This window comes from Heptranchias perlo, chromosome 30 (genome assembly GCF_035084215.1).
Source record: "Heptranchias perlo isolate sHepPer1 chromosome 30, sHepPer1.hap1, whole genome shotgun sequence".
NCBI lineage: Eukaryota > Metazoa > Chordata > Chondrichthyes > Hexanchiformes > Hexanchidae > Heptranchias > Heptranchias perlo.
The window spans coordinates 26597975-26619256 of NC_090354.1; the positions used below are offsets into that span (position 1 = coordinate 26597975).

General features: G+C 42.7%; 1 protein-coding gene across 2 annotated transcripts in view; it reads left to right on the plus strand.

The window, feature by feature from the left end:
- Nucleotides 1-21282, plus strand: part of LOC137300014 (vesicle-fusing ATPase) — a 218961-nt gene that overhangs the window by 1719 nt on the left and 195960 nt on the right. For both annotated transcript variants that reach the window (XM_067969099.1, XM_067969100.1), the window contains exon 2: nt 10578-10663. In XM_067969099.1, the coding sequence (XP_067825200.1) occupies nt 10578-10663 (86 nt within the window). The remainder of the gene's footprint in view (nt 1-10577; nt 10664-21282) is intronic.

Below are 21282 nucleotides of genomic sequence, written 5' to 3' on the forward strand. Positions count from 1 at the left end.
TTGAAAATGAATTTTTAAAAAAATGACTTTCTTCCACTTTTCAGGTGCTGATTGGCCTGTGATGTATTTGCAGCATTTTCTGGGTTTTTTGAGTGCAATGGAGGCTTAATACCATTTCACTATTGCTTTCAATTTTACAAATCTCTACTGCATCTCTTTCTGTGTCAAATGGGGGATTTAGTGTTTTTCTTCTGCATGAAACCAGCATATCTGGCTGAGAATCATTTGACATGTGACTCAGTTATAATGAGTTGGGTTGTAATGATGCAGGTCTTGATTTTTTTTGTTGTTTTGCAGGTGTAATAGAATCAATTTTGATTTTCTTTAAACCTGACTGCCTCGATAGCTTGCCTTAAGCAGTGATTTGCATGCATTAAGCAGGCGCCCTCCTCCTCCTTTACCGTGCAAGGTAGTTTGTCCTTTGTTCAATCAATTGTACCCTTAGGAATGGTCAATAAAATGCATACATACATATGCAAGTACTGTCTTTGAATTTCCATTAGATAATAATGGTCTTTCTGAAGTGACATTCAGTTTCTCAGCACTGTACAAGCTGAATACCCTCTCGAGTTTATACTTGAATCAGCTTGACTGCTGTGTAGTATGAGGCAGTACATGAGTAACTCTTCCTGTTTTACTTGTAGAAATAGGTAGAAGACTTGCATTAAGTATTTGTCCATCATTAGTATGCATTCTGTTTCACGACCCTAACTGCCAAGATTGACATCTGATAATGTGGGATCCTAAGCGAATCTAACTTTTCTGAACAGTGACCATTGCCTCTGAATAGAAATTATATGGTTGCTAAAGAGGTTTTATTTTGGCCTGTGTTCTGTTGAATGCAGACCTCAAATTGACCTGAAAGTCCTGTCCGCTTTCTGGGAATATATGGTGTCAACGGGTACTATAGCGTAATAGCTGTGAAGAGGGGAAGGGAAATGGGTGCTAAACCATACACTGAGTATATGTGGTAACTGGATGAGAATTATAGTTTCTAACTTGAGCCTTAGATGGTTCCAATACTTGAAGGTTCATGCCTGTTAAAAGCAAAAATATTTGGAGTCATTTAAAATAAAATTGATTGCTGTCATGGGAGAGATGATCTTCAGTGGTTGCAATGGCCTTTTCTTGTCCCTGACTTGTGGTGTTTGAGGTTTAACCAGGTGCTTGTTACAGGAGTTGAGGGTGGGGTAAGTGCTGAGTGGGGATCCCCAGGGATTGGTTTTGGAATCTCTGCTATTCCGAATCGCATTGTTAACTTGGCTATCGAAGTGCAATGCACGAATCACATTCGCAGACTATGTCAAACAGTCGAGGTATGGTCGTGAAGTGGTGATGCTACTGGAGTAGCAACTCAAAGGTCATGAAATAAATTCTCACTGTGATAAGTTGTCAAATTGAATTCATAAATCTAATAATTGTGGATGAACACCAGAAAGCTGATGGATTGCTAAAAATCCAACAGGTTATGTTCTTCAAGAAGAAATAGGAGAGGCCACATGGCCCCTCGAGCCTGCTTTGCCCTTCAATAAGATTATGGCTGATCTTCGACCTCAACTCCACTTTCCTGCCTGATCCCCACATCCCTTGATTGCCATGCAGTCTAAAAATCTATCAATCTCAGCCTTGAATATACTGAACGCCTGAGCATTCACGGCCCTCTGGGGTAGAGAATTCCAAAGATTCACAAGCCTGAGTGAAGAAATTTCTCCTTATCTCAGTCCTAAATGGCTGACACCTTGTCCTGAGACTATGCCCACTAGTTCTAGATGCTCTGGACAGAAGGGGGGAACCTGTCTCTTGCATGTGACTTGAGTTCATACATTCTCATGTTCTCTGAAGTGATCTAGTAAGCCGTTACCTTCTCAAGGACCTAGGATGGGCAATAAATGTGGCCTTGCCAGCATTACTCACAGTACATTATGTTGGAATTTAGAGCACAGAACAGGCCATTCAGCCCAACTGGTCTGTGTCAGTCTTTATGCTCCACACGAGCCTCATCCCACTCTACTTCATCTAACCCTATCAGCATATCCTTTGATTCCTTTCTATCTCATGTACTTACCTAGCTTCCCCTTAAATACATCTATGCCATTCACCTCATCTACTCCCAAGATGTAGCAAGTTCCACTCTGGGTAAAGCAGTTTCTCCTGAATTCCTTACTGGATTTATTGGTGACTATCTTATCTCTATGGCCCTTAGTTTTGGACTCCCCCACAAGTGGGAAAAATCCGGAGAACAAATTTTTAAAAAGAGGGGCAAGCTTAGGAATTATAACTGTGGAAGCTACATCGTTAAATAAATTCAAAGCAGAAATAGACAGTTTCCTAGAAGTAAAGGGAATTAGGGGTTACGGGGAGTGGGCAGGAAATTGGACATGAATTTAGATTTGAGGTTAGGATCAGATCAGCCATGATCTTATTGAATGGCGGAGCAGGCTCGAGGGGCTGATTGGATTGGCCTACTCCTGCTCCTATTTCTTATGTTCTTATGTAATTATGTTAACCGCATTCGGGGCACATTGCCCCCGTGACCAATCTACAAGTAGCAAGGATGCACCTCGCAAGTTGGGGAGCAGTCCATTCTCCATGTGCTGCTCTGAAGATGAATAAGATCATGGGAACGTAGGAGGTGCATCTTTTAGATTGTCCAAGATGGACATGGTGCCTGCTGATACTTGTTGGCATTATGATGGCTCTGTTAAGAATATGGTGTGGGGCTGCCCAGTTTTACAGAAGTCAAGGCAGAGAGGATTCCAGATGGAGCAAAATTATGAAAACTATTGAACAGTCTGACGACAGCAACAACTTTCATTTATATAGCGCCTTTTAATATAATATGTCCCAAGGTGCTTTACAGGAGTGAATATCAAACAAAGTTTGACACCGAGCCACATATGGAGATATTAGGACAGGTGGAGGTAGGTTTTAAGGAACGTCTTAAGGGAGGAGAGAGAGGTGAAGAGGTTTAGGGAGGAAATGCCAGAGCTTAGGGCCTAGGCAGCTAAAAGCAAGGCCGCCAGTGGTGGAGTGAAGAAAATCAGGGATGCGCAAGAGGCCAGAATTGGAGGAGGGCAGGAACTGTCCTGGATGAGAGATTTGCTGGGCGGAGAGAGCAGGTCCTTGGCTCTCTTGCCATTATTGGTTTGTTGCAGTTCAGGAAGAGCAACAACTTGGTCTTCATTGTGCAACTAATCTGATTCAGAGGCCCCTTTGGGAGTGGAATTGAGGAAGACTGGAGGAATATCCTGGAAAGCAAATTTTTATTTGTTCATTCTTAGGATGTGGGCATTGCTGGCAAGGCTGGCATTTATTGCCCATCCTTAGCTGCCCTGAGAAAATTAGATGCTTCCGAGGCCACTTCAGTGGGCAGTTAAGACTGTACTACATTGGTGTGGTACTGGAGTCCCATATAGGCAAGGCTAGGGGAAGGATGACCGGTTTCCTTCCCTAGACGCCATTAGTGAACCAGTTGGGTTTTTACGACAATCCGACAGCTTCATGGTGACTTTTGTTGATACTGTACCATTTTAAAAAAAAATTTCAGATTGCTTTAAAACTAAAATGGTGAGGAACGGTCTATAAATTGGTTGATGGTAATAAATTGAAGGGGAAAGTAAGACGTAGACTTTTAAGTGATCGTGTATATGTTCAACGTATAGCTACTTGCAATCAAAAAAATTACACTAGTTTGCTGAACGCCATCAGTATTGCATTGATGTCTTTTGTGCTAAGTGGTGTCATTATGATTAAACTGGGCAAATTGATCAGCAATCAATCAGCAAATTGTGCTGGTACCAGTGTTTTTGTGAATTGTGCCTAAATAAATCATTGCTATTTGCATTAATCAGTCCTGCTGCAGCTGAATTGAGTGAGTTCTGTTGTATACAGAAATCTACAAAAAGAAGTTGCTGTATGGAAGATTGATCTGTTCGGCTGATCTTCAATGGGAAAAATAACAGAAACTGAAATAATTGGCGAGGTACTTCAATAACGAGTGTGCAATTTGAAGGAGCTTTCTTTTTTTAGTGACTTTTTGTCAGGTTGTGGGTGGGTTGGAATGTCCAGCTGCAGTCTGCGAAATGGAGGTTTGAGCACTGCAGTCGCATTGCTGCACTGCCTGGAAGTTATAGGTTTTTTTTGTTTCTTTTAACTTCAGTGTCACATAAAGATGCAGCACCTTTTTTAAGTTTTCTATAATTATTCTGTGCTGAGATTAAGTGCACTTGATCTCATTTCAACAGGAGCAGTCCATGACGGTTTGCATCTTAACTAACCATCTGTAGGCAAGTTTGGCAACACATTTGAATAAAAGTGACTAAAGATATCAAGATTGAGATAGAAGGAGATTTATGATTAATGTAAGGTTCATGATACGGTAGAGAACCAAGCTGAATATAGGACGTACAGAAGAAATCTAAACAAGGGAATAAGAGGGGCAAAGAGAGAGTATGAGAATAGATTAGCAGCTAACATAAAAGGGAACTTGGAGAAGTCTTTTATAAACATATAAATAGTAAAAGGGTAGTGGAAGGAAGCGTGGGACCAATTTAGGGACAAAAAAGGATATCTCGTGGAGGCAGAGGGCATAGCTGAGGCACTGAATTAATACTTTGCATCTGTCTTCACGAGAGAAGAGGATGCTGACGTAGCAGTAAAGGAGGTGGTAGTAGCGATGTTGGGTAGGATAAAAATAGAGGTGGTACTTTGAGTAATGCCAATTGTTTTTTTAATAAAGTAGAAAAGTCACCTGGTCCAGATGGGATGCATCCTAGGTTACTGAAGGAAGTAAGGGTGGAAATTGCAGAGGCTCTGGCCACAATCTTCCAGTCTTCTTTCATTATGGGGATGGTGCCAGAGGACTGGAGGATTGCAATTGTTACACCCCTTTTCAAAAAAGAGAGGGATAAACCTGGCAATTACAGGCCAGTCAGCCTAACGTCAGTGGTGGGGAAACTTTGAGATAACAATCCAGGGCAAAATAAATTGGCACTTGGAAAATCACGGGCTAATGAAAGTCAGCATGGATTTGTTAAAGGAAAATTGTTTGACTAACTTGATTGACTTCTTTGATGAAGTAATGAAGAGGGTTGATGAAGGTAGTTCAGTTGATGTTGTGTATATGGACTTTCAAAAGGCATTTGATGGAAGTACCACATAATAGACTTGTTAGCAAAATTAAAGCCTGTGGGATTAGAGGAACTGTGACTGCGTGGATACAAAATTAGCTAGGGGACAGAAAGCAGAGTAGTGGTGAAAGGTTGTTTTTCAGACTGGAGGGAAGTATACAGTGGTGGTCCCCAGGGGTCAGGATTAGGACCACTGCTCTTTTTTAATATATATTAATGACCTGGACTTGGGTATAGAGGGTATCATTTCATGGAACTCTGAAATGTAGTGAACAATGTGGAGGTTAGTAACAGACTTCAGGAGGACATAGACAGACTGGTGAAATGGGCAGACGCATGGCAGATGAAATTTAACGCAAACTCTGAAGTCATGCATTTTGGTAGGAAGAATGAGGAGAGGCAATATAAGCTAAATGGTACAATTTTAAAGGGGGTGTAGGAACTGAGAACTGGGGGTGCACATACACAAATCTTTGAAGGTGGCAGGACGAGTTGAGAAGGCTGCTAAAAAAGCATATGGGTTCCTGGGCTTTATTAATAGAGGCCTAAAGTACAAAAGCAAGGAAGTTATGCTAAACCTTTATAAAATACTGGGTAGGCCTGAGCTGGAGTGTTGTTCAATTCTAGGCACCACACTTTAGGAAGGATGTCATGGTCTTAGAGAGAGTGCAGAAGAGAATAGTGCCAGGGATGAGGGACTTCAGTTATATGGAGACTGGAGAAACTGGGGTTGTACTGCTTAGAACAGAGAAGGTTAAGGAGGAGATTTGATAGTGGTGTTCAAAATCATGACTGGTTTTGATCAAGTAAATAAGGAGAAACTGTTTCCAGTGGCAGGTCGATAACCAGAGGACCCAGCGTTAAGGTGATCGGCAAAAGAGCCAGAGGTGACTTGAAGCATTTTTTTTATGCAGCGAATTGTAATGATCTGGAATACACTGCCTGAAAGGGTGGTGGAAGCAGATTCAATAGTAACTTTCAAAAGGGAATTGGATAAATACTTGAAGGGAAAAAATGTACAGGGTTATGGGGAAAGAGCAGGGGAATGGGATTAATTGGATAGCTCTTTCAAAGAGCTGGCACAGGCACGATGGACCAAATGGCCTCCTCCTTTGCTGTATCTACTATGATATTATAATTGTAAACAATTTTACAACACCAAGTTATAGAAATTTGTTGTAAAATTGTTTACAATTGTCAACCCCAGTCCATCACCAGCATCTCCACATCATGATATTATAAGATTGCTTTGAACTAGCTGTACTTTGCTTGCTTTTGAACGAGTGCACTTCAGTTTTTCTTCCAGCTGTGTTTGTAGCTGTACTGTGAACACACTCCATTCCTGCAGTATAAATGGGCTGCTTAGTGCAAGTTACTTTCCCCCTCCAGTTTCCTATCCTATCCCTTGCTCTCTATCCTGATGGTTGTGTTTCATGCTGGAGTACATGGGCTACTGGCATCTCGTTCCAATGGGAATTCTTGAGCCTGGAGAGTGAATTTCATTAGCTTAAAAGCAAAATACTGCTGGTGCTGGAAATCTGAAATAAAAACAGAAAATGCTGGAAAAGCTCAGCAAGTGAGGCAGCATCTGTGGAGAAAGCAACAGCTAATTTTTCAGGTCGAAGACCTTTTCGTCAGAACTGGAAGATGTTAAAGTTTTTAAGCAAGTACAGAGCCAGGGAAAGGAGGGAGGGAGGAAAGAACAAAAGGGAAGGTCTGTGATAGGGTAGAGGGCAAGAGTGATTAAATAACAAAAGGGATGATGGTGCAAGGCGAGGAAGGTGGTAATGGGACAGGTTAAGAAACAAAAGATTGGTGTAGATTAGCTGTAAATGGCAACAGCAGAACCTTTACCAGCACTTGCTGACGGAAAAAATGGGAGCAGTGGTTATGATCTGAAGTTACTGAAATCAATGTAGAGTCCAGAAAGTTGTAAAGTGCCTAAACGAAAGATGAGGTGCTGTTCCTTGAACTTGCGTTGAGCTTCATTGGAACAGTGTAAGAGGCCATGTCATTAGCTGTTTGCCCATGGGGCAGTACAAACCAGCATGATTGTCTCCTTATCTAATGTCCATGTGTTTCCAGTGCCCATTACTGAATAGTGGTCAGGAGCAGGAATCCTAACTCAATTTATCCCATGCCTCCCATTCTTCACCCCCTCAACCCAGTAATACTGAGGTCAATTGCAGCATCCTACCTTGCTGGTCTGTATAGTTTTATTGCATGCAATTTTTTTTTTGATTGGTTGTCTGATCTGTGCAGAAATCCATCACTGTACTTCAGCCCCCTAACCAAGCTACTGAGAAACCCACTTGGGTGGAGTTTCCTTTTACCTGATATGGAATACACACTTTCTCCTCATTGTGATACATCCCACTTAGCTCACCCCAGACAACTTGCACACTTTGCTAACTTGCATGCATGAGGGGGCTGTTGGAATTTAACACACTCAAGCCATACAGTGTCCCATTGCTCCTCTAGCTAATGCTAACCTACCTGTTACGGCATTGACCTGCAAGATTGTCCGAAACCAAGTGGGAGGAATCCCAGCTGCCAATGTAGAGTCTGACCCTGCAGATCCTGTCAATGAGCCAAGCTAGCTGTTAACTAACTGGTGCTTTTGTGCACTTCAGATTGCCTAGCTAAAGTCTCATGACCAAGTCTGCCGCAGATCAATGACTTATTTCCAATCTTCAATTGCCAGGCATGTCATCTTGGAACCAAATTCATCAAACCTGAGACACCTGTCTTCCTAACTGGGGAGGATAATATACTTTACCAAATGGTGCCTTCCTCACTCAGCCATTGGGAGGGTAGTGAGAGGAGAATGATTCTAATGTGATGAAGTTGTACAGGAACTTGGTGTCAATTTTTGTCTGATTACACTCTTGTGAAGTGCTTTGGAAAGTTTTGCTACGTTAAAGGTGCTATATAAATGTAAGTTGTTACCTCAGATTCTACAGGAGTATTCATAAAGTTTGGGCCAATTGCTGGGTGTGAGCATAACATGCTATCGTATAACTGAGGAATGCATTCTGGGGCACAAAATGCAAAAAGATTTCTAAGCTGCATTATGTCAGAAAGGTGCTGACTGAACCAGCAGTGTCCATATCAATCTAGGGGGATGTTGGCTTTTCCTCAGAGGGTAGGAGAAGCACAAGAACTACTCAGACTTGGAGCAACAAGTCAAGTCTGGAAAATGCCGACATTTACTAGTTCCTGTGGTGCTGTAATTCACTTAGTTATCTGGTGCAGTGAGTTCTTACCACCATTTATACCTTGGGTATAATGAACTATTAGGGGGCTTCCATACTCCTTCACCACAGTGATTTTCTTGTTGGCAAGTGCTCTGGGTGTGCCCTGTCTTGCTACTAGACATATGGCTGTTTCTTCATGTCTGAGAAGGAATAGAATCTTTGACATATAATTTGTGGATTCTTTTGGGCTGTCTGGGATGCAGCCACTGCTGCTGCTTGGTGCTTCTCTGTCCTACAAGGATGGTCCAGTGTGGTGGGGTGGTGCTGCACAGGATGATAAATCATTTTTTTTAACCTCTCCCTCCCTCTTTCCAAGCCAATGTCACTACTCGCTATTCTTGACCTTATGTACTTTTGACCTTGGCATCTGGCACTTGGGCCTCTGTCTTATGTAGTTTTTTCTAACAAAATAAATTCCTCTGTGTAGTTTTGTTCAGTTGCTGTTTAATTTGAGGTAGTTAGTGCTCCCCTCCAGGTACTCTCTTTTGGAATTTGGTACGATTGGTAAAATCAGTAATACAGTGCAACTGCTGACTGGCATGAAATTCGAATGAGGACTCTATGAATCTTCAGAGGAGTGGGCCTCTTGTGATATTGCCAGGGTTGTCATTTTGATGACTGATGAGCTAAGAGACTGCAGCAATGTGTCAGGGCTCTGTTTTGAGTTCCTGTGCTGAGTTTGCTGTCCTTTCAAGTAATTGGTTCTGGGACGAATTGATTCTATAGATTTTTTTTTAAAAGCATTCAGGATTTTTTTAAGAATGGAGGGGTGGGGTATTTTTTTTAAAGAAAAAAGCAATTGCTCCTTTTTAACTTGGTGAGTTTAATGGTAAATTGTTAATAGTAATTGTAAACTGTTAGGCCCATAATAGCACTGAGATACAAGTTATTGTTTAATTACTGTTTAGTGAGTGCATGAAACAAAAGGGGAAAATGACCAAAAACTTTACAAGTTATTGGCAATGCATGAGTTCACAAAAGAACCAAGCTTTTAAATTGGAAATGTGCACCCTTGTTATCACTGTGAATATTTTTATCTTTATGGGCAACTGGCTCCTTGAGGTGCCAATATTTCTTTAAAAAAAACAACTGCCAAGCAGCCCTTTATTCACTCCCTCTCCTATCGCCTGCCTGAGTTGTGACGTGGAATTGACCTGCAGATGCACACTCCTGCTGTTCACATCAATGCAACATCAGGAATCTGTGGTGTTAGTGTAAGTAGCAATGTTTGGGTTCCTGCTGTGCTCAAAGATGCTGAATGGAAATGGCTGGGTATCGGACTTGCTGCTCGCCACTGAAATTGTTGCACTCTGTTGGTGTCCTTTAGCAGCGATGAGCTGAATTCTATTACGCCGTATGTTGGTACCTAAAGGGCACTGCAGCCCTTGAGCGTGTGCTGTTGAAATTCTGAATCGAAGTTTGGTGTCATTGTATACAAATAGATTTTTTTGGGTTGTCTGTGATATAATCACTGCTGCTTCTCATAGGCTTCTCTGACCCACAAAGGGAGGCAGAAGGTGTGCAGAGACTGACGGCTGTTTTTTTTAAACTTTCCCACTGTTTCCAAACTCATGTCGCCCGTTTATTATTGATTGACCGAATGCACTTTTGACCTTGTTGCCATCTGACACTTTGGGCTTGGGCCTTGTAGTGGTTTTCTCCATTTGACAGAAAGAGGTCCATATCAATGAAAATTCCTCAGTGCAAATTTGTTGACTTGCAATTTAATTTGAGGTAATTTATGGTCCCCTGTTGCTGCAGTCTGTTGAGTGCATCCATCTTCGCAATGACAACTCTGGCAATATCACAAGAGGTCCAATCCTCTGATGATTCATTAAGTCCTAGTTGGGATTTCATTTCTGACTGTTAGTTGTTGCACTATATTACTGATTTTACCAGTAATACCAAATGACAGCATACCTATTCTGATTTTTATGTCTACTCTGGAAAGGTGTAGTGTAAGTATTTTATAAATAAGTCTGAACGTTTGGGTATATTCCAGAAAGACTTGAGTTAGGCACAGTATTTGCCATAAATTGCCCAGAAGGTGTAAGCATTCTGTAATTACATAGCTGACAATAACTCTTAATGTAACTTTACACATAACTGGCTTCCTTGGTGCACTTAGTACCAGTGTAACTTACTAACTCATTTGAGAAAATATCTAATTTGATCCCTCTATTTCTTACAGACCATGCAAGCAGCGCGATGCCCAACAGATGAGTTGTCGTTGACCAACTGTGCTGTTGTGAATGACAAGGATTTCCAGAATGGCCAGTACGTACAATCTTTGTTAAACATTTGTGTGCAGTTTTATTCTATTAGCTGTCTGTGCTTCATAGTTCAATTTTAAGGATGTTTCAAAGCTAGGTAATTCCTTAGACAGTGAGTACTAAATGTAATATTTTGTGTGCATGAGTATAGTAGCCAATAGAAATATCAACAGTTGCAATAATTTACTTGGGTTGAAAAGGACCCATTAGTGCGGTGGGGTCATGTCGGATGGTGAGTGTATCTAGTGATTCAAAATGTCTGCATTCCTGCTTGTCTAGGTAGTCCAGTGAGTTGATATTTTGTCTATCTCTGGGGCCCTTGGTTTAAATCAAACTGAAAGCAAATAGAAGAAAAAGTCCCTTGCTCTGCTGGTTGTAAGGGTCCTATGTGAAAGGAGTTTTGGTTTTAACTGGATCCCCAAAGAGCATGAGCCCCGAGCAGTTAAGTTGGCTGCTGTGGAAAACGAGACTTGTGCTGGTGCAGGTGAGAGGTTGCCCACTGGGATTTAATGGATTAAGGCATGTTCTTGGGGCAGAGCCGCAGTTTATTTTGCCATGGAGTGCTAGGTGTTGACATTGGGTGCTAAAAATGGGCACAGAGCCTCTCTGCTTAATCAGTTTTTTTTCATGTGAAGAAGGGGGAAAGAGCAAGGGTGGAGCCAAAAAATATGATCATCACAGCTATTTGTTCTTATCGCACGGTTTGTTTCCAGGATACTGTTTGGGTGTTGATCAATACTAGGCTGTAGATGGTGACTCATTCCATAAATTCAAAATGTTTTGAGTTTTCTTTTCTCTTGTTTCCCCTTCCCCGCTCCCAAATAACTTGAACGTTCAAGAATTTCTGAAGATCCGCTTGAGCCATCTTACGCTAGCCGATGTGTTTTGAGAAACTTGATACAGAAATTTGGTGGGTAGTGGAGGGACAGGGAAGGGAAATTAGAAGTGTTTGTTTAAGCATGTGACCCAGACATTACATAGCATGCTAGCCCCCATCCCCCCCCCCCCCCACCCCACCCCTTGTTCAAACTCTTAATCTGCATAGTAGTAATTCCAGGACTTGAAATAATAACACTTGGAAGCTACTTGTAAAGAATTAGAACTTGAAAGGAATGGTCGTGCACTATTGGGAGATGGTGGTTTCAAGCAATGTTTTTTTCCCCCTTCATTTACATTTCCCTCTTGCCAGTATATTTGAGTTAGGTATTAAACAGGCTGGTTAGCATATAATTAGTTGGATGGTGAAACCTTTTATCTGCATGGCTCATTAAACTCCCTTGTGAAGTAAGAATCTGGATAAAACATTGATTTCTGCAGCTACAACATCTGAAAGATGCAGTAGATCAACAGCAACAACTTGCATTTATACTGAGCAGCAAAGCTTGAGGAAGGCATGAACCTCCACATTCATGCAGTGGAAGAAATCGAGCTGCTTCATTGACATAAGGTTTGCAAATGAACAGCTTAGTCTCTGGGCTAACTTTGATAACTGAAACCAGGCTATAAGAGCCCAGCTTTTGATTACAGTTTTCAGTTTGGTGGCCACAGATTGATTGAATGTATTGGAGTATTGATTAATAGCTGCCTCCAAGAGCTGACTCTCCTGAACCTGTGCAAAATGGTTTGAATCTTGTTCTGTGGTGTGGTGCTGTGCTATCCATACCAAAGGGCTAAAATTAAGCAGTTTCTCTTTAATCCATTCAACTTCAGTCTGGTATGTTGGGCATCAAGTACAGATGTAAGCCACACCTGTGGCTTGAGTGCTGTCTGACGTTTGGACTGGCCTAAAGGCAGTAACCCTAGATCCATAGAATCTATTCACATAGCTGTTTCAGCCAAGCAGCCTTGCTTCTGTTTACCTTCCAGTTTGACTGCTACAAGGAAAAATAATGATGGGTTGAAGTGTAGGTTAGTCAGGTCAGCTTGCTTGGCTGGAGCAGGCTGTGAAATCAATAGTTGCATGTATCATCCACCATGTAAAAGGAGACAGTAAAAAGGAAGAGGCAAGAATCCTCTAAGAAAAGTTCTGCTGTCTCCCAGCTTGATGACGCCAATCACTTGGCGTATTATCTGCTGGAGATCAAGAAATTACGACTAACTTGCCAGCAGGTGTTTTTTTTGGAATGTTGCACATCTCACTTTCGGGTGTAGTTAAAATAAGCCATGAGGTGCAAAGCTATTTTTAACGTAAAAGTAATGTGTATTAATCCTTTTCAGGCAGTTTGGCTTTCATTGGCACCCCTTGTGTTGTGTGCTCTTGTGCTTCCTAGTGGTTGTGCAGTTTTCTTACCTTTCTCCACCTTTTTTTGTTCCCCGTATTGAATGTCCAGCCTGGCCAGAAATTGACCTGCTCCCAGCTCTTCGCTGCCCTGAGATCGGCCACAGAATAGCCTGCAAGAGTGTCACAGGGCTTTCTTTGCATCAGAAAGCATCTGGCATCTGTGTGGCGCCTCCTCCACAGTGACGGCTCGGATCAGGAACGTAGCTTGTTATAATTGTTGGTGTAAACCATTCATGGCTAAGTGTATCAAGACTGAGAACTTCATACTTAAGAAAAAAATAGCAAATTTCATTCTTAAAATCGTAGGATAATTGGTAACATTTAAAAAAAATCATTGGCCTATATACAATTGCAGTGTTTCTACGCTGGGTACAGTTTTGATATTTACAAAACTATAGGGGTGGGACAAGTGAGCTCGGGCCAGTTTAGTAAATCAACTAAGTTCTCTTCTCCCTGGTGTCATCTTAGTGAATCTCTTCTGCACTCTCCACATACTTGATATTCTTCCTAAACCAAAGCACCTAAAGGCTAAGAGGAAATCTGATCTAAGTTTTCAAAATTATGAAGGGTTTTGATAAGATAAATAGGGGAAAAGTATTTTCACTTTTCAGTAAGTCAGTAACTAAAGGATGTAAATTTGAGATAATCACCAAAAGAACAAAGGGGGAGGTTAGCAGACATTTTTGTTAAGTGGTGGGTTGTTCGGACATGGAATGCTCCAGCAGTAGTAATGGACATAGAATCCATAATGACTCTTACAAAGGAAGTGAATAAATATTTGAAAAATTTGAAAGGATATGGGGTAAAGGCAGGGAAATGGGTCTATGTGGATAACTTTGAGAGCGGGCACAGGCTTGACGAGCCAAATGGCTGCCTCCTGTGCTGCAAAGTTCTGATTCTGCAAACATTTCACCTATGATTCTTGGCTGTTGGGATGAAGGACTTGGCAGTGCTGCTTGCTCCTATCCTCCAGGGTATTATGAGAGGGAAGGAAATCTTGAGATTTGCTTAACTTGCATTTGTTAATCTTAATGCTAGCAAGCTAATGTTCGGACACCCACGCAAACCATTGATATTACTTTCAAATTGGCATTGAAAAGTCACTGTTCATTATTTTTTAATTGCATTTGGAACCAAACTGTGATGGCGAAATGAAAGAAAACTTGCATTTTTATTGCAAGCTGTCACATGTTTTAAATATCTTCCAAGTGTTTGAAGTGCAGTGACTGCTGGCATGGTACAAAGTGGTTACACAAGATTCCACAAGTAACAATGGGTTAAATGACCAGTTGATGTATTTTTGGTGGTATAGGTTACATAGAATTACACAGAATTTTACAGCACAGAAACAGGTCTGTGTCAGAGCTTATGCTCTGTTTATTTCCTCTGAGGGAAGAATGTTGGCTTGGGCACTGGGAGAACTCCCTGCTCTTCAAATGTTGCCACAGGATCTTTCATATCTGCCTGAACTTCTGGAACAGGCTAAGGTGGTATTGGTTTAACACTTCGTTACTGCAGTGGAGGTTCAGCCTTGGTTCTGTAATTGTGTTTTCCCATTAGCAAGTCTGTGTGAATGGCTTATATTGTGTAGGTTGTGTATGCCCTTCTGTAAATGTAGGTGTGCTGTACCTGGACGAAATCCATTGAGCGGTGCCTGGGGTGGGTGGGATTGAAGGTTGGGCCACACTTGGTGTAAGTGAGTTAGTTTTCTATGTGACTTCCAATACTTGGGTCACACATCCAATTGTGATATCTTCTAATGAGCTGTACGTTGGTATAGGCTTTCAAGTTGTCATGGACGAATACTAATGTTACCTGTACCAGGAAGAAGGGAAATACAAGAATAGGCCGGTGATAATTCTAATTTCTCCTGAGACCTAGAGCAATATTCTGGGCATATTCTTATTCAGTCACCCGCTGTACATGATATCACTGTCCTATTTATAGTTAAGCCCTTTGATTTTAAGTTTTTTTTCTCCCCTTTTGAATTTAAAAAAAAAACTTGGGCATAACTGAGTAGATTGAAACAAAAATAAAACTGTTCATGGATTAATCTGGTTAAACAGTTTTGGAAGGAACAAATCAACACTTCAAATAAATATGAACACAATTAATTGCCTGGGGAAATCCTGTTGCTAACGGGTGTTGTTGTGTATCATTATTTGCATCTCTGTCTTTTCCCCACTGGAATTTCGTGTAGCTCTCTGCTGCATCCCAGTGACTATGTGCCCGATATTGATAGATGAAGTTTTCCCTATGTTAAACTGGAATGTGGCTCCTGGTGTTATGTCAGAACGACAGTATGTTGATACTGACTTGGGTTCCAGAATTCTTCTTCCTAGAAGAATGGTTGAGTTTAACCCAAAATCAGAAGGTTTACTTACTGTGCAGGGCGGTTTCACAGATGGGAGAGATTGGGGAAACATTGAGAATTCGATTACCCACGTGCATGGTGTCCCTCTGAGTTTCTGCACTGTGTTTTTCTACGTTCTGGTTTAACCTGGGTGCTGCAAACAGAAGCAGTGGCCCAGGTAAGTTGGAGGAAGAGAAATGTTATCTGGTGCCTTTTTGTTGGGGTACTAAGAGTTCTGCAATGGAGCCTCAACTACTTGCTTCCAGATTGTCCTGAGCTGATGTCACACCTTCTGGTGGTTTTAATTGTTCCGAGGCACTTTTTAGGTCTGTGGTAGAGGCAAATAGAGATTACAGTTTGAGCAGACTTTGCTCCTGTTCTGCTGTAAACTTGGTTTTATAAAACCATTGGAACTATGTTGCAAATGTAGCCCTTCTGCTGTACAGTACAGTTATTCTCCATTTATATTGAAGAACCACTTAAAGTAGCTGATGACTCCTGGTGCTCTGACTATAGCCTGCATAAGTGGAATTCAAAGCACTGCAAATCAGATTATTGTGCACAAGCTGGTTCATGTTCAGTTACTTCCAAGCCAGATTTGTGATGTTTGTTGGTTGTGGACTTTGCCTTGTAATGGAGGCGCTGTGGGCCCTCAGCAGCAGCAGAATTGTATTCCAGCACAATCTGCAACCTCATGGTTCGGCATATTCCTCACTCTACCATTACCAATAAGCCAGGGGATCAAACCTGGTTCAATGAGGAGTGTAGAAGAGCATGCCAGGAGCAGCACCAGGTGTACCTAAAAATGAGGTGCCAACCTGGTGAAGCTACAACACAGGACTACATGCATGCTAAACAGCAGAAGCAACATGCTATGGACAGCAAGTGATTCCACAACCAACAGATCAGATCAAAGCTCTGCGGTCCTGCCACATCCAGTCGTGAATGGTGGTGGACAATTAAACAACTAACGGGAGGAGGAGGCTCTGTATACATCCGCATCCTCAATGATGGCAGAGTCCAGCACGTGAGTGCAAAAGACAAGGCTGAAGCATTTGCAACCATCTTCAGCCAGAAGTGCCGAGCGGGTGATCTATCTCGGCGGCCTCCTGATATCCCCACGATCAGAGAAGCCAGTCTTCAGCCAATTCCATTCACTCCACGTGATATCAAGAAACTGCTGAGTGCACTGGAAGCAACAAAGGCTATGGGCCCCGACAACATCCCGGCTGTAGTGGTGAAGACTTGTGCTCCAGAACTAGCCGTGCCTGTAGCCAAACTGTTTCAGTACAGCTACAACACTGGCATCTACCTGACAATGTGGAAAATTGCCCAAGTTTGTCCTGTCCACAAAAAGCAGGACAAATCCAATCCACCAGTTACCACCCCATCAGTCTACTCTCAATCATCAGCAAAGTGATAGAAGGTGTCATCGACAGTGCTATCAAGCGGAACTTACTCACCAATAACCTGCTCACCGATGCTCAGTCTGGGTTCCTCCAGGACCACTCTGCTCCAGACCTCATTAGAGCCTTGGTCCAAGCATGGACAAAAGAGCTGAATTCCAGAGGTGAGGTGAGAGTGACTGCCCTTGACATCAAGGCAGCATTTGACCGTATAGAGCACCAAGGAGCCCTTGTAAAATTGAAGTCAATGGGAATCGGGGAAAACTCTCCAGTGGCTGGAGTCATACCTAGCACAAATTAAGATGGTAGTGGTAGTTGGAGGCTAATCATCTCAGCCCCAGGGCATTGCTGCAGGAGTTCCTCACAGCGTTGTCCTTGGCCCAACGATCTTCAGCTGCTTCATCAATGTCCTTCCCTCCATCATAAGGTCAGAAGTGGGGATGTGGCTGATGATTGCAGTGTTCAGTTCCATTCGCAACCCCTCAGATAATTAAGTAGTCCGTGCCTGCATGCAGCAAGACCTGGACAACATCCAGGCTTAGGCTGATAAGTGGCAAGTAACATTCGTGCCAGGCAATGACCATCTCCAACAAGAGAGTCTCACCACATCCCTTTGACATTCAATGGCATTACCATCACAGAGTCCCCCACCATCAACATCCTGAAACCAAAAATTGACCAGAAACTTAACTGGACCAGCCGCATAAATACTGTGGCAACAAGAGCAGGTCAGAAGCTGGGTATTCTGCGGCGAGTGACTCACCTCCTGACTCCCCAAAGCCTTTCCACCATCGACAAGGCACACGTCAGGAGTGTGTTGGAATACTCTCCCGGATGAGTGCAGCTCCATTAACACTCTAAGCTTGATACCATCCAGGACAAAGCAGCCCGCTTGATTGGCACCTCATCCACCACCCTAAACATTCACTCCCCTCACCGCCGCACCGTGGCTGCAGTGTGTACCATCCACAGGATGCACTGCAGCAACTCGCCAAGGCTTCTTTGACAGCACCTCCCAAACCCCTGACCCCTACCACCTAGAAGGACGAGCAGCAGGCACATGGGAACAACACCACCTGCAAGTTCCCCTCCAAGTCACACACCATCCTGACTTGGAAATATATCGCCGTTCCTTCATCGTCGCTGGGTCAAAATCCTGGAACTCCCTTCCGAACAGCACTGTGGGAGAACCTTCACCACATGGACTAAAGCGGTTCAAGAAGGCGGCTCACCACCACCTTCTCCAGGGCAATTAGAGATGGACAATAAATGCTGGCCTTGCCAGCGATGCCCACATCCCATGAATGAATTTTTTTTTAAAAAGGCAAGCTCTGCATAGATCTATTATGCAAAAACAGCATTTCTGACATTTACAGAGCGAGCTGAAAGCTAACTGCTCTTCTCGGACGAAGAATTCGGAGATCTGGTTTAAAGCCTCTTGAAGCCCGAAAGGTCAATATCAGTGTTCTGATGTAACACAGGGAGCTACATTCCTGTTGAGTGCAGGGAGAGCTTCATCCATCTATCAGTTTTAGAAGCTTGAAGAAATGGTCCGTTGCATCCAGGGCTGTGCCTATATGGCTGCATAGCTCAGAGCCTCGGGGGAAAACCATCTCTTATGAAGTTCTTGGTTTATCTTGTGGCATGTGCATTGCCCGTTTGTGTTGCGGTGCTAGTTGATACCAGAAAAGACTTGACTGGTGTGTTTTGGTGTTGGGTTAGTATTTGCACCCCACCTTTCCGAACTCAGGCTGAGCTGCTTGTGGTGTTTGTTGTCCTGGAGGTAAACTTCATACCAGAGTCTTTGTTTGTTTGGATTGAAGCTTTAAGACTTACCCATTTTGTATGTAGTGAGTTTTTCTGGTCAATGTTTGACTTGAGGTGGTATTGGCAACAAAGGTGGGTCATTTTGATCTGTTCTGTGGGAGAACAGAATGACGGAGATTCAGTGTTGAGGTTGGTTGTGGTTTAGTGGAGTAAAGAATTTGTTTTTCTAATATGCTCCATCCCCTCCCAGTACATCTACATGATATACCAACATTGGCATTCAACAGTGCCTTATATTGCTCGTTTGGGAATGTGGGCCATTGAATGTGTAACTTGTTCACTTTTTTTTAAGGGCCTCCTTTTCATGAGGTGGGACAAATTTCCTATGTATTGCAATGGTCAAAAAGGAATATATTTAAAAATTGGCAATGAGAAATACATTATCAGCTCAAGTTCAGTTCGGGAAGCAATGGAAGGAGTGAGATTAATGATTCACATTAAGGCTGCACCATCTGTTTCGCTACAAGAATATAGCAATTTTGGATTAGATCAGTGTGCAAGGTTTAACTTTTAATCTCTTCTTAAAATGGCATGTCTTCAGGAGAGGACAACTGCTTCCCAGATTATTATTGACTACATTTAATATTTCATAAACCCCGATAATATTCAACAGTTTGGCAGAGAATTCATAAGAAATCTATTCCAGGTTGTGGGATTTACTTCAGTCACTTACAGCTATTTGGTGCGATTGACAGTGCAATAAATTATATATGCAATCTGTGGATGTAAAACTGGGGAAGTATATAGACTTAAAATTGACACAAAAGCCTTTGCTCAAAGGTAATTGAATTAGTTTTTTTTGTAATGTGTAATACATCCAAGTGTGTAGATGGCAAACCGGATTCCACCATCATTGTTCCAGGACATTATGAACCATGGGCCAAAATACAACTTTTTCAAATTGGATGGAAGTGAAATGACTTTTTTTAAAAAGAAGTTGGAAAAATTGGCATCAGTTTCCTTTGGGAAAAGGCAGACAATTTCTGTGGATGGGCCACCAAACCCAGCTTCCATCTTGCCTCAGATTTTGAATGGCTTTGGGAATTTGAATAAGCAGTAATGGCTGCTGCCACCATCCATGTTCCTGCACGCAGTCCCCAAATTAACTGGCTAGTCAGGTTTTGACAAGGCAGCCAAAATTCTCTGTGCAATGGAAATACAGAATTCTACATGAAGACAACAGTGCTTTTAAGTTCTTGTCACAAGCACAGTATGTTACTGTTCCCTGAGGACAACTTTTTTTGAGATGCTGCTCAGTGGCAGTTATAGAACATAATCTATTAAACCCTTTCACGAAGGCCCGCAGTGATCTGACTTGTTAATTTTTTTTTTACCATGTAGGAAGGGGAAATGTCATTTGTGCACAGTTAGTACATGCTTTTTTGTACATTTGAGATTTGCTACAAGTTCACTGTACAGCTAAGGCATTGCAGAAAACTCTCTGCAGACACCTGACACATCAGAGATAATTGCAGTGCTTTTGTTGGATGGCGGTTTGAATATTAATATTACAGCAGTAGAGGTGTGCTGTTGTTTTACATCCATAAGCCAGAGTGATAGCGATTTAAGAATTTATGTAATTATGTTGATCTTTGCCTCCTCCCCCCAGCTAAATAGCTGTGTATTGCACGAAATGCACTGACCGAAAAGTTTTGTTGCAAAACTGTTAGAAATTACAGCACAGAAACGGGCCGTTCGGCCCAGCTGGTCTATGCCGGTGTTTATGCGCCACATGAGCATCCTCCCACTTACTTCATCTCACCCTATCAGCATAAACTTCTATTCCTTTCTCCCTCGTGTACTTATCTAGCTTCCCCTTAACTGTATCTATGTTATTTGCCTCAACTACTCTGTGGTAGCGAGTTCCACATTCTAATCACTCTCTGGGTAATGAAGTTGAGGGAGAGCAGTTACGTTTTTTTTATTTGTTCATGGGATGGGGGTGTCTCTGGCGAGGCCGGCATTTATTGCCCATCCCTAATTGCCCTTGAGAAGGTGGTGGTGAGCCACCTTCTTGAGCCGTGGCAATCTGTGTGGTGACTGTTCTCCCACTATGCTGTTAGGAAGGGAGTTCCAGAATTTTGACCCAGCAACGATGAAGGAACGGTGATATATTTCCAAGTCGGGGTGGTGTGTGACTTGGAGGGGAACGTGCAGGTGGTGTTCCCATGTGCCTGCTGCTCTTGTCCTTCTAGGTGGTAGAGGTCGCGGGTTTGAGAGGAGCTGTCGAAGAAGCCTTGGCAAGTTGCTGCAGTGCATCCTGTGGATGGTACACACTGCAGCCACTGTGTGCCGGTGGTGAAGGGAGTGAATGTTTAGGGTGGTGGATGGGGTGCTAATCAAGCGGGCTGCTTTGTCCTGGATGGTGTCGAGCTTCTTGAGTGTTGTTGGAGCTGCACTCATCCAGGCAAGTGGAGAGAATTCCATCCCACTCCTGACTTGTGCCTTGTAGATGGTGGAAAGGCTTTGGGGGGTCAGGAGGTGAGTCACTTGCCACAGAATACCCAGCTTCTGACCTGCTCTTGTAGCCACAGTATTTATATGGCTGGTCCAGTTAAGTTTCTGGTCAATGGTGACCCCCAGGATGTTGATGGTGGGAGATTCGGCGATGGTAATGCCGTTGAATGTCAAGGGGAGGCGGTTAGACTCTCTCTTGTTGGAGATGGTCATTGCCTGGCACTTATCTGGTGCGAATGTTACTTGCCACTTATCAGCCCAAGCCTGGATGTTGTCCAGGTCTTGCATGCGGGCTCTGA